This window comes from Scleropages formosus, chromosome 23 (genome assembly GCF_900964775.1).
Source record: "Scleropages formosus chromosome 23, fSclFor1.1, whole genome shotgun sequence".
NCBI lineage: Eukaryota > Metazoa > Chordata > Actinopteri > Osteoglossiformes > Osteoglossidae > Scleropages > Scleropages formosus.
The window spans coordinates 14,829,597-14,843,494 of record NC_041828.1 but is presented as its reverse complement, the minus strand read 5'-3'; the positions used below and the strand labels follow the sequence as shown (position 1 = coordinate 14,843,494).

General features: G+C 42.5%; 1 protein-coding gene across 2 annotated transcripts in view; it reads left to right on the top strand.

The window, feature by feature from the left end:
• Nucleotides 1-373: 373 nt before the first annotated feature.
• The window catches only part of khdrbs3 (KH domain containing, RNA binding, signal transduction associated 3), a 72,977-nt gene continuing 59,452 nt past the window's right edge, over nucleotides 374-13,898 (top strand). For both annotated transcript variants that reach the window (XM_018731860.2, XM_018731859.2), the window contains exon 1: nucleotides 374-767. In XM_018731860.2, coding sequence (XP_018587376.1) covers nucleotides 677-767 — 91 coding nt within the window. In that variant the 5' untranslated portion in view covers nucleotides 374-676. The remainder of the gene's footprint in view (nucleotides 768-13,898) is intronic.

The following is a 13,898-nucleotide window of genomic DNA, read 5'->3' as shown; positions in this document are numbered from 1 at the left end:
TACTTGTTCAACTCGCACGATAACATAATGAATTTAATACTTTTCAGTATTTACCATCACCTCCCTTTTATCCGTTCTCTTTTTCCTCGTGATGGACATTCATGTCATTTTGTTCATGTTCTTTCAGCCGACGTTAAGTCCTGAGCGACAGGACCATGGACAACGCCGGCTCCGCTCGGGGCAAGCGTCGGGCCACGCCCACCGCAATGATTGACGTGTGCCTTTCTCGCAATCACCAGAGCGCCATTAGCGGCGCAGCCAATCGGGAGCGGGAGGGGGCGGTCCGCTCCGTTGCTAGTGGAAACGGGAGGAGGAGCCACGGGTGCTGTTTACAGAAGAGCGGGGTCTCCAGGAGCTCCAGGTTGTCCCTGCTGTAAGTGGAGCGCTGCGGCGGACACCCCTCCGATGGGATAGAGGAATTCTCCCGCTCAAGGACCTTCCCGAAGCTCCTCGCCGCAATCACCACACATTTACTATGTTGTAGTTTTGGAGCCCAATGAAAATACTGTTTTTGTTTTTTAATTTTGAAATCAGTTGTTGACATTATATTGTTTCTTGGTGGTACGTACTCTGGCTCCTGGGATAAGGCGGAATTTACACGCACAAAAGAAAACACGTATTTTTTTACTTCGACACTCTTATTCTCAGCCTCTTTTTTTTTTGTGTGTGGCGCGAAATGGATAGCGAAAAGTACTTGCCGGAGCTGATGGCTGAGAAGGATTCTCTGGACCCCTCTTTCCAGCATTCTTTACGCCTCCTGGATCAAGGTAAAAAAAAAAGCACAGTTCTTTCGTGCACGGATTAAATTCATTCATTGTGTTCGTTGTCGGCGGAGACGCTACTGCTGCTGCTGCTGCTGCTGCTGCTGCGCTAACGCTCCCTAACTAACGGTCCGTGCGGTGGGCAAACGAAGGGCGCAGGCAGTTGAGTTTGCGCTGGATTCCGACTCACAGGTGAAGTTTGTTCGCGCAGACGCGCCGCCCGCAGCGCCAGTCGGGAGCGCGCGGCGATGCGAGTGCGATTCGCGTTGCGCTAATAATGATGCCCATGGTGTCGCGGCCGCCGCGCTGGGTTCCCACTGCGCGCGCTGTGACGGAGAGGAGGGCAAAGTGATGGAAGTGTCTCTGCCGACTGTGGACCGCGTCCACACCTCCTCACCCTTCCACCAGGTGTTCTTCCAAACTAGTGTCGGCTGTGGCACGAGAAGCACCATCATGTATCCATCCAGACGTTCATACATTTATATATGAATGAATGAAAGAATGAATGAATGAACGAACGAATTCTTATTTTGTATTCTGTTACACCTTTTGTGTGAAAAGAATTATATGTATATAAAATATATATTATATATGACTGTATGCATACTGTATCTAAGTGTGTGTGTACCTGTCTTACTTACAACTTTAAAACACGGGAAATTTATAGCGGCTTTCATTTTTAAAAAAGTGCTTACCATAATTAAAAAAACAAAGAAATAAATAAATAAAAACAAAACATGCTTAATGCTTTGTGCTTAATAACACCTGAAGACTTAAATACCCATGTACTGCATATGGAGTATGAATCTTTAAATGAAAATACATATAGTATGTACATTACAATCATGTACATTAAGGTCATATATGTATTTAGACAATTTACTTGTAGTGTCCTGGTTAGGGCTGTTCCCTTGCATTTTGAAAGTTCTGGGTTTGAATCCCCCTCCTTTTGCAGTGCCCTTATCAGGGTACTTATCCTAAACTGATACAGTACAAATTACCTGCTGTATAAATGGGTTGGTCTTTGTAAAGCTGATCATCTAAGGCTGTTGTCAGAAGTTGCCCTGGACAAAGGTGTTGGCTAAATAAAGGTTCATAATTCATGGCTCTAATATTTGCTATATTTGTGGTGGAAAATGTGTTCATTGCCAGTCATGCATATGGTTTTCTTCCGCTGAAAGTTTAATGGTTTTTAATGCAGCGTGACAAACAAATATGTGATGTAGAGTGCTGGTCCAGGTTGACATGGCCTTAACGGCTCATTTTGCCACATGAAGCTGGACAAGTTTCTGGTTTCCTGTAAATCCCATACCTGGTGGGAAAAAATAGCAGCTGAATGTAATATTTATCAGTGTGGTGCAAGTGTGAATTAATTGTCACTTTGGTTGCAAATTGATTGTCATGGCTGCAGCGGAACACTTTTTATTTTCAGACTGGTCTTTCCATTCATGTGGTGTTGCATCCTGTGTATTATTAGGACAAACTTGAAAAGCGTATCTTCCGAGTATTTAATCCAAATATGAAAAACTTTCACGTAACAGGCCAGTGATACTTAGTGCGACTGCGCATTTCCAGCAATAAAAATAACCTCCACTTAATCACAGGATTTTATTTTAGCTTCTGTTTTGCATCAGTGTCATTGGAGTGGCACATTTTACATTTACATGTACAGTTACATTTACACTTATTTACACTTCATATTTTATCTAACGATGGAGAAAATTCTGATAATGAAAAGATCGGGGAACTGTTTCCTGTTCCCTGAAAGTATCATAGTCTTACAATGACCTTAAGTTTGCTAACTTTCTCTTCGACTAAGATTATCGTAATGCTGCGTTGGTTTTGGGAAGTGTTGTTCCGTATAACTGTGACCATATCCTGGCCCAAATTCGCAGCCTATGGTCCCTTTCCATCTTTGTTCCCATACCACTTCTCATCCCCAAGCTTCTCCCAAGTCTCACCCTGGGCAGTTATGCAATCAGCAATTGAGGCTGCAAAGTGAATAATAAAGAGTCTGAAAGGGTTAGATGTAACAGTGTTGGAGGAAAAGAGGAAGGAGGGTCGTTTTAATTTCCACTCCAAGCCTTTTGCTTCCTCTTGCTTCACAATCACCAGAGATCAGCTCGGACTTGTCAGTCTGCTGTTTAGTGCTGTCAGGTCCTGGCAGTCAGACAGCACCTAAATTGTAAGAGTCAATTTCCCATTTTGGTGTGCGCTTGATTTCATTTTTAGGGTCCCCAAGTGTTTAAATAAAAGCAACCTTTCCCTAAGCTTATTCTGCAAAAATAAAAGAAAAAAAAAAGCTCTGAAGCAAGTGAAAATGTTGAGATTCAGTTTCATCGTGAGTTCATCTGGCGAAAATCCTCAAACTGTAAGCAGGGATCATAGTGAGATATATTTAGTCCAGGACATGCAAAAGTCGCGTGGCTCTTCGGAACATTTATTGCTGGATTTTTTTATGAATGAACTTTGTGCTCATCAGCTTGAAAACAGTGACATCTTACTTTCTGGCATTCGCTGCTTGCCTTCGCTTTTTCTCTTTAAAGCTCTTAGTGTGTTAAAGTCATTATATGAGATTACTGTTTTAAAGGAATGCATTGACACAAATGTCACACAAATTCTGGTGTGTGTTTAGAAGTCAGAGAAGTAATAATTTCTCTGTGCAGTCGCTTTGACAGGCTTCACCTCTCTCCCTGGACTAGCAGCACTACAGCGGTCGCACGCCGTTCAGTATTACACAGGTCAAGAGTTGCTCATGAAGTTTATCATCAGGCCAATATGAAATAGCTCTTTTTGCATAGCTTGACTTAAAAAATTCAAAAAAAAAAAAAAAAAAAGCATGCACAATGTCATACTCCAGTCGTTCCTTACATGTTTGACCATACAAATAATAGCGAACAGCAAGGAGTTTTTCAGCCTGCCTTTTGTTTATGTCACGTCACAATATTAACTTGCATTTTTGGTTGTCCATTATGAAATTAACAGGCATTTGTTTGTATACGCGAAAAAATCAAGAGCCCAGTAAACATGAATTTGTTGCAAATAAAGCCTCAGTAATGTTTGGATAATATTGTGTTTTTCTACAAATGTTAATGGCTACAGCTGCTGCCAAAAACTGTAGCACCTAATGTGCTTTATTAAAAACAGAATATTGTTGCCTTGTATCGCACAGATAATCATAGTAATAGTTTATTCATACATTGCAAGACATTGTGCATGTGGTTGACCCTGATAAATTGCTTGGAAACTATAGCTGGTGTTACATTTTGTTTAGTTTCCCCTGTAACACATTGCTTTGCTAAACACTGGAGCACATTGTGAGGTGACATAGCTTGAGAAAAGATAAGTGCAAGTTATACACACCGGTGGTATGTTTTTTAGTAAGATGCGTGCCTTGATAAAAGAAAGCAATTTATTGAACACATAAACTGATTTAATGAGGTTCGCTCTGTAGAAAAATCTCAGCACCTCAAATTTTTTAAAATAATTCCCAATTAACACTGTAATCCATTGTCCTACCCTGTCACAATTTTCTCAGAATCCCTACTCTCCTGCCCCGTCACACTCATTAAAGACACATTCTAAAAATCGGTGGAAGTCTGTACTTGGTGATGTTGTTGTTTGCCACTGTGTTTCTGCAGATTGTCCGAGACGTTTGGGTGGTGCAAAGCGACTGCGCTCGCAGATGTTAATTGACATGTTACAGATAATTCCTGTAAGTTTTAAAAGCTCAGATATCAGTCAGGGAAGGAAGGATGTGAACATGTGTGTTTTGGTCTAGGCTGGAGCAGAATTACTCCTGGATGACTCTTTCTGTTGTCGGAGGAAGGAGATGCTGACGAGGGAAAGATGTGCAGGAGAGATGCTCCTTAACTCAGGGCAACATGTCAATTGACGGTGAATGAAGGTAAAAAAGGTTAAAAAGAAGAAAGCTTGAAGTGCAGCATATTTGGAGTAAGTGTGGACTGTGTGTAAATATACACTGAGGTTGTGCAGTATGTGGCAGCTGAACGTACCGTGGTGTTTTCGGTGGAAGGGATTACCACTGATACTGCCACTGCTTTACTGTACATGTACTATAGTAAACTGCTGCAGCGAGCAGCTGGACTCAGAGGGGACTTGGAACCTCTTTGTGCTCGGTAGCTTTCACCGGCGCTGTCGCAGTTTCGGAGGCGCTGTCGGAATGCCTTTCCTCGCTTCCCCCCGCTGCTCCCGGGGGGACTCAGACTTTGGGGGGGGGGGTCCTGTATGGTGACATTTAGGCCACGGTAAATACAGATTTGCCTAGTCATAAACTTTAATGGCAGGTTATTTCAAGTTAACACAGTAACATTGATTTTACTGTTAGTGCCCCATTCAAGCATGCGCTTTATGTCAACAGTAATGCTTTTGGTAGTGCTGCTATTTAACGATTCAGACTTTTATGACACATTTATGTTCAGAAGTAATTGCTCTTCCAGGGAAAAATAACTGTTGAGTGTATAAACAGCAGAGACACACACACACACATACACTCCATTTATGCTTTTTCATAATTCCTTTTCCCTTGTTGCGTAGACTGAAATGTACTGAGGGGTTTTAGGAAGTGATCTGGCTATGCAGCACAAATAAGTGTAAGTGAAAACAAAAGGCAGGAAACGTGAACTACTTTTTCCTGAGTAATTTGTAGGCTCTGATTATGTGAAGCAAGGATACATTTTGGAGGAAGGGACATTGGTGTGCATTGGAAGATACCACCCTGTGCACTACTACACTGAGCTTTTTTTGCCAAGGCACCACCGCTGCTCAATGAAATAATTCGGCACTGAGCAGCTGCAGTCATACTCGATCGAGTTACGAAAATTCGACTTCACGAGAAGCTTTTATTTAATACCCTTTTTTTGGCTTACGAGGCATTCCAACACATTTACAAGGACCAAATGTGAGTTTTGCGCGCCTCCCAACAGGTGAACAGCACATGACATTTATTCGCTTAGCGGTGATTATTAACTATTATTTCACCGACACCTTTGAACGAGGAAATATAGTATTTACGCAGAGGCAGACTCTCTACAATCATTCACACACAAACACACAAGCTATGGGCCATTTAAAGTCACCGGTTGACCTGAAACACGTCTTTGGACTGTGGGAGGAAGCCCACGTGAACAGGAGGAGAGCATACAAACTCCACATTGACTGAGCAGGGCTTGAACCCACATCCAGTCGCAGCCCAGATGCTGTGAGACACCATGCCAAGTTGTTCAGTGAGTGCAAGTTCACTTGCATTGTTTTCATTGATTTCTTTCATCTCAGTTGTTCAGTTTTGTTTTTGCATTCAAGGTTGAATTAATATATTAACGTTGAATATTCTGTGTATGTTTATTCTGTTTACACATCTAATAGCTAGGAAAGAGCTGACTCGGCACCGGTAGACAGCCGTACAGTATTACAGAGTAATTAATGAAAGGAAACTTTCCTTTTATCTTTTTTATAATAACTAAATTGGACTCAGCAATGCATAAAAATGTCAACAATTGAAAGTAATTGTAATTACATCTTTCACCCTATAAAAGGTCTTTTGGAACACACTGTGTGTGTAAAGTGGGGGAAGACTGTTGACAAACAAAGTTCTGTGACCACAAGAGCAAGCAAATTGCGTTCAAAAAGTGTATCTTAAAAATTCTACATGCTAATAGTATTTAATTCTACATGTTAATAGTATTTAATACTAATTGTTAACAGGGGTTTTCAGGGGAAACGAGCAATTACGATGAATTCTTCAACCTTCTGATTGGAGGTCAAGATGGAAAATTGTGCTTGTTGTATGGCAATAGAACAGGAATGTGGATGCAGAAGCCACCCCAAGACTGAGCTTCAACATGTCTTATGTCCCTCTGTTTAGGTAAATAAGATGTCCAACCACTTACTTCTCAGTCATGTCTGTATACCTGAAGCTCCCTCCCACTAATAATTATGCTCAGAATTTGCCAATAATTGAGTGCCCTGTGACATGACACCTGCATCTTGCTTTTTAAACAACACTGGCTAGCTGTTTTCTTCCAAAAGGATGAAACAACAGTTCCTGTACGGCCTTGCCGGTTCCTTCCTTGCTGCTGAAAGGATTGAGCCCGGATTAGCCCTTCCACTTCCCGACTGATCCGGCCTATTTGGTGTTATCCAGTTCAGATTTAATTATTTAAAGCTCAGTGGCGAACCCTCAGCCATCGGTGCACTTTACAGGCAAGCAGCGGTGTCTTGTTAGGCTGCAAGCGGCTTTCAGGTGATGAGCTTTTCTATACGTGCACCGAGTAGTTACTTAGATACCTCACAGCAGGGATAATCTTCCAATAAAGATCTGGTTTACGCCGTGTTCTCTGTATGTCCCAGATCACTCGGACGGCAATCAATTCTTGCCTTGCTTGTCAACGTAGTAGCCAACTTAGCTGCCTCATCGTACCGTGGGAGGTAATAAATGACAGGTCCACGCCGAAGACAAATCCTTCTCTCATCCCAGTGGAGTGAGACCCCAACAGAATGCGATGACTCTGTAGGTGCAAAGTGCTGAATTCTATGTGTTATACTGGGGCGGTGTGCACAGTGTATATAATCTTCTTTATTAGTTTTGCGTCTTTAATCCCCGCATGCGAGACCGACCTCACAGTATAAACCTAATAATAGCAGCACAAAACTTTAATTTATTTCTGATGGTTACGTAGTGAAAAAAAAAAAAAAAATCCATCCTGAAGGAACTGTTTCCGTAAGTTTATGTCAATAAAAAAAAATAAGACGAAATGAACGTTTGGCTGTGCTGCGAACCACACTGTGGCGACTGGAAAATTAAATGTATTCAGTCTTCTGTTGTTTGACTACTTTCAGGTTTACAGCGAACGGCCTTTTTCCTTTCTCGTCTAATGGCATTGCATTCTCGATGCTGAAAACCAGATGCTACAAGAAGAGGACAATAGCATTTTATTTTCCCTGAGGACAAACACTTATTGATCATAGGAGAAAGCTCCTGTGCACCCCCCCCACAAAGTTTAAGTTATCAGTAATGATTTGATTTATTCAGAGGTTTTACAACTATGGTTTTCCAAGGCCCCATGAATAAATAAAACAATCCTTGAGTGCAGGACACGAGCTAGAATATCATAAAAACACTAAACATGGTGACCAATAATGGTGAATGCTATCAATATTTAATGTCGAACAGCAGGAGGTAATAGTATATCAGTAAATCAAAGCTGAGTGGATTTTCCTAGTTTCTCTACAACAGGAACACTTCTTCAGTAACATACAGAAAGGCCTCCTGTTCATGCATTTACATCCCCTGGGGCTTCTCTGTATCCTGCAAGCAAGTGCTCTTGAACTCATCTCTAGCGTCTATTTTTAAGAGCTGCTGTTACACTTAATTGTATTCAGATTTTGTGAAAATCTCCACTCGACTAGTTTAAGAGGTCCACAGGTGTGTGCAACCTCTTTTTTAAAGTCCTTGACATCACTCAACATTTAGTGCTGTCGATTTCTAAAGCTCTGTCTGCAGTGTTAATTTATAGATGATATCAAGCTTATTAGTAATTCATTAAAGAATTAATTTCTGAGTACATTTCACAGTATTTTTACATTTTTATTTCATTTAATAAATTGGAGGCAACTTTTTCGGCAGTCATGTTTGATAATCTAGCACTCATATAAAACATAAAAAAGACTCAGCATGTAACGGTAAAAAGATCCGCAGAACAACTGTGACACAAAGAGGCACAGCCATAAAAATGGCCAACTGGTTAACTGTCAAAGGTGACTCATTTTACATCTCAGTAAAAGGTATCTTCCATGTTCCTTCTTTATTACTTTATTTTTTACAAAGTGCTGGTTAAAAGGACTGTTTTTGTAGCACCGCTGTCCTTGGCTCTAATGTCAGAATTACCCAGTAAATCATGTTAATAAATCGGTATAAAGCAGTGTGTGTCGGTGCCTGTCATCGAGCAACAAACAGCAGTGAGTTTTATAAATCACTCGCCATATGGGATTTGATGGACTACAAATCTTTCTGATTGAATTTCATTATGCCATCTCTCATTTGAGCATATGCTGTTTCCACTGACTGTGAGCGAGAGCCTCACAGCAGCCTTTGTGGTTACATTAACCAAACCTAAGCTTCAAAGTTCAATGCTGGAAAGGGTGTAAATGAACTAAATTTAGTTTATAAAATCCCTTATAGAAGAGCCCGTGATAACAGGAGAGCAACGAAAGTTTCCCATCTAGATGGTGTGGAGCGATTAAGAGAGCGCTCCCTGATCGGTTTAATGGCAGCTCCTCTAATAAAGATCTTGACCTTTTCACAGGAAAGGACAGCTTCTTTCTCCCCTCATTAGGGAAACTCGCTTTTCTCAACGCTTGCAGTTACCGAGGTTTAGTATACATGGGGGGACTGACACCATTCACTCTCTGGACTGTATAAGCAGCCATGGGCAGACAATTTTATCACTCTGCAAAGCAAAAATCCAAGCAACCTATACCCTATTATTTATTCTTTTTAAGACTGTGTGGAGACCCTGTAGGCTCAGACCAAACTACAGACATGCGTCGCTTAAGGACGGGGATACGTTCTGAGAAATGCATCGTTAGGCGATTTTGTTGTTGTGCGAATATCATAGAGTGTACTTCTACACACCTAGATGGTGTAGCCTCGATCATAAAGTGTACTTATACAAACCTAGATGGTATAGCCTCGATCACAGAGTGTACTTATACAAACCTAGATGGTATAGCCTCGATCATAGAGTGTACTTCTACACACCTAAATGGTGTAGCCTCGATCATAAAGTGTACTTATACAAACCTAGATGGTATAGCCTCGATCACAGAGTGTACTTATACACACCTAGGTGGTATAGCCTCAATCATAGAATGCAATTATACAAACCTTGATGGTATAGCTTCGATCACAGAGTGTATTTATACAAGCCTAGATGCTATAGCCTTGATGCAGTCAAGAGACACAGTAAACACGAGAGTTATGATGCTGCTGCCAGCATAACACAGCATACTGTTTTACAGTAAACTTTTTCATAAGTAGAAAGAGTACAATCTAAAATAGCAATAAAAGTACAGTATAGTAAATGCATAAACCAATAACGTAGGTGTTTGTTATCTTATCAGTTATGTACTGTACATAATTGTATGTGCTATACTTTCATACAACTGGCAGCGCAGTAGGGTTGTTTACAGCAGCACCACCACGAACACGTGAGAAACACGTTGCGTTACGACGTTGCTAGTCGATAAGAATTTTTCAGCTCCGTTATAATCTTATGGGACCAACGTCATCTCTGCACTCAGTCGTCAAGCAAAACGTTGCTAAGCGGTGCATGACTGTAGTAGAAAACTGAGAGTTTGAACTGTGTGGTAAGAAATGTTTTGTCCTTCCGAATAAATAAAAAGCAAAAGCAAAAAACGAAAAACAAGAAAATCTCTCAGTTGGGCTGCTGGTGACAAGTGTTGACGCTAATTGTATTCAGCATCTCATCCAGCAAAGAACACCTCATATAATAAGAATGTAACTGAGCAGGGGTGGGGGAATAAACAATATAGATTGGCGGTTTATATGTTCACATGTGCAGCTGGTCCTGATTGCCGGCATTTTGCGCTGCGGCCTTGTCAAGCGTTTGTTTTTGCGCCGTCTACCGCATTGACGTTTCTTCTGTCTGAGAGGGATCGTGGGGAGAGGAGAGTTCAGGGAGTCATGGAAGGCAGCGAGTAGCACGGCACGCTGGGCCTCGGGCCGTCATGAGCTGTCAGACAGCCCATGTTTGCTGGATGGAGGGCTGGGTGGACTGAAAGCTGACAGAACTGCGACAGGCGGCATCGGACCTGCTGTGAACTTGGAACCGCAGCCAATCATTGGGATGGACATTTCAAACTCCTGCGAGCAAATGAACAAAAAAAAAAGCCACACGTAATGAAGTCTTTTGTGAGAAAATCACATGTATTACTTCCTGATTCTAGAAAATGAATGTAAAGACATCAACCGGTATGTAATAGCAGGTAGCATCGTGGTTAGAGCCGCTATCCTTGTAGCTGGAGTTTGTAGGTTTGAATCCCCTCTCCTATTATAGTGCTCCTGATCAAGGTCGTTACCCTGAATTACCCTACTTGATGAACGGTAAATAAGTAATTTTGGGTAATTTAACATTGTAAGGTGCTTTGGAGAAAAGCGGCAGATAAATGTAACAGTTGACATAGACATTGTTAGAGATAAAAAAATTCTATATTTAATTTAGAGTGTTACGGATAGATTTTAACTTGCCGCCATCAGAGAATACTGGTTCTTTTTATCTGAGTCATCAAACCCACCAAATAATTATTTTCTTTTCTCTGAGGAATGAAGAAAAAAAGGAACATTAAAAGAAAGATTATTTCATATGTGGTATAATCTGTATTTTACTCCTAACAGAAAAAAGAACATGAGCTGGATTTAGTGCTTAGCTGCTTTGAGATCAAAAACAAGCACACAAATGAACAAGGTAAATAAGTCTTCAGTGCGGTGATGGAGTGGGTACGACGCCAGGTAATCCAGTATTACAGAGTTAAACTCAAGTTTCATCTCTAAACGGGAAGCAATCTAAGTATTTAAGTTCCCCACCTAGAGGTACCTACATGTTTACGAACTGAAAATCATTTGCAGAACACAACATCTCGTTGCATCAGTTCAGGGATTAAAGTTCTTGAGAAGCTCTGCCTGGGACTGAGAAGTTCCACGTGACGACGCGGTGTCCCGAACCTCGACGCTGTGTCGCTGTGCACGGAGACTGAAAACTTTTCTCGAACTTAAATCGGCTGGGAGACTTCTTCGTCTCTCTCTTTGGAAATTTTGTTTCCAAAAATATTTATGGCTTCATTAATTAATGAAACACACAATGCGATGAGACTGAGCTCCTGCGTGACACGGATCAACACCCCCGTTTAAATTCCAGCTACAGTATCAGTCTGATATTGTTCCTCCGACGTAGCGCAGATAACCCTTCCGGCAGTTTGTGGCGTCTGCTTCATTATCATGTTTATTTAAAGCATCTCGTGACCCATTTCATTCTCCTGTGGTCCTGCTCACTGCGATTGAACAGATCCACATCTGAAAGCAGTCCCAGAGGGAGCGCCGGCATTAAGCATTTCTCCGAGGGACCGTTTGACAAAGCGTTATTTTCGAATAAAGCTACAGATGAAACTAATCAATTTTAGACTCGTGTATCTGTCTCCGCTCGTGTTGTGTAGAACGCGCAGGGCCGAGCCCTTGAACCGCTCCTACTAACCCTCAGCGGGGCCTCCTGCTTCGCCCTCTCCCCCTTACCCGCCTTATTTCCCAGGAGCCGAGGTTCAGCCGGGTTCCGTCAGCGGCAGCTTTGTCGCCCGTGTGTCCCCACTCCATGCCGCCCAACCGCATCGCAGATCCACGTTGTCTGGAGCCTCCCTTACCCTACGGTTGTCCACATTAACCCTGCCAATGCTACTGACTCACCCTGGGGGCCCAGGTACACCTGGTCTTTACCGCCTGGTGTCACCACTGGCAAATAGCTTCTGCCAAGTGCCATGAGCCAGACACGTAACCTATTATGTTAAAACATACTAATAGCACTAAAAGGGTTCCATTTTAATGAATTACTGCTCTGCACAGGCAAAGAGTCAACTGTACCCTGTGCAACGTACCTTGTGAGTCCGAGGCCTGCCCTACGGTATGTATGATTTCGTGTTGTGTGGCCAGTCTCACACACACACACACACACACACACACACAGAGCATTACAAACAAGCTGTGAGCCCTGCTGCGTTCCCCCTTGGGCCTTGGTGCTTGGAATTGCTCCACCGCATGTCCAGTGTTCTTCGAGCTCCTGGCACCTGGACCACACACGCTGCAATTTGTAGACAGCCCACCCGCCCACCTGCCTGCCAGGCCCTGCCCAGACCTGCCAAGCCTTCGCACTTCCAAGCTCTCGGAAGAACCGTCCTAAGCACCCCACGTGACTTAATTGCAGGTGCAAGCCCTGACAAGCACAGGACCCCACACGGTTCACACACGGTTCAGGGACCCACTCAAAGTCCAGTGCAGAGGGCTCACGTCACCCTGTTTAGCCCTGAGATGACTCTAACCACTTTGTTCCTGTTCTTTGAAGGATCTATGGGGTGTCTTTTTGACCCTCCCTGACGAGGTACCTTAGAATACTGTCTGCCAAGATTTTTTTTTTTTTTTAAATTCTGGTGTTCTTTATGTATTCGACATGCTTTTGCCTTCCCGCAGGTGATGCTAAAATGCTGGCGCCCCTCAGCACTCTCGGTAAAGAATGTCATTAGATGACCAGTGTTCCATAACAGAATTGTACGAAGCAAGACCAGCATACACATAATGTTATTTCACACCTAAGTGTAACTAATTGGAATTCAAGTTGGTCTGCTACCCAATTGGAATTGTAAAAGTCGACATCTAACCATAAAGTTAGTATTGTATTTTACCTTCCTAGATAAAATTATTATGATAATAATTTGTGTCACGCCCACGACCGTGTGCCCTGCTCCTGCACCTGCAACTGATGAAGGAGGCACGGGATAAAAGGGCCCATTCACACACTCCTGAGTGCGGAACCTCCACAAGAGAAACCGCAGCGTCTAGCCCGAGTTCTTTCCCGGTGTGTTATCCTCCTGCTCGGCTCCTGGACCCTTTGCTCTTGTCCTTCTGGTTCTGACTCCTGACTGCCCCTCTGAATGACATTTGCTGATCAACCGACCTCTGCCAGTCCCCGACGGTTCTCCTGCCTGCCCCTCTGGTTATTCCCGCTACCGCATCTGAGTCCGTCAGCTGGATTCCCGAGTTCCGCCATATGACAGTTTTTATATGAATTACCGACAGTCCGAGTTTAAATCCAGCAAGGATTCTAATCGGACAGCATTACGTTACGATAAATGTTTCGGTAAATTTTTTGTGCCTGGGGAAAGAATTTGATGACATCATTAACAGGACAGAAGTCAAAATCTGATAGTGTTACCATATCAAATACATATTTGATTTCTCAAGGCCTTCAGGCATGTAAATTATGGGTGCATGTGAGATGTTACATAATGCAAATTTACATTTACATTTATTCATTTAGCACACACTTTTCTCCAAAG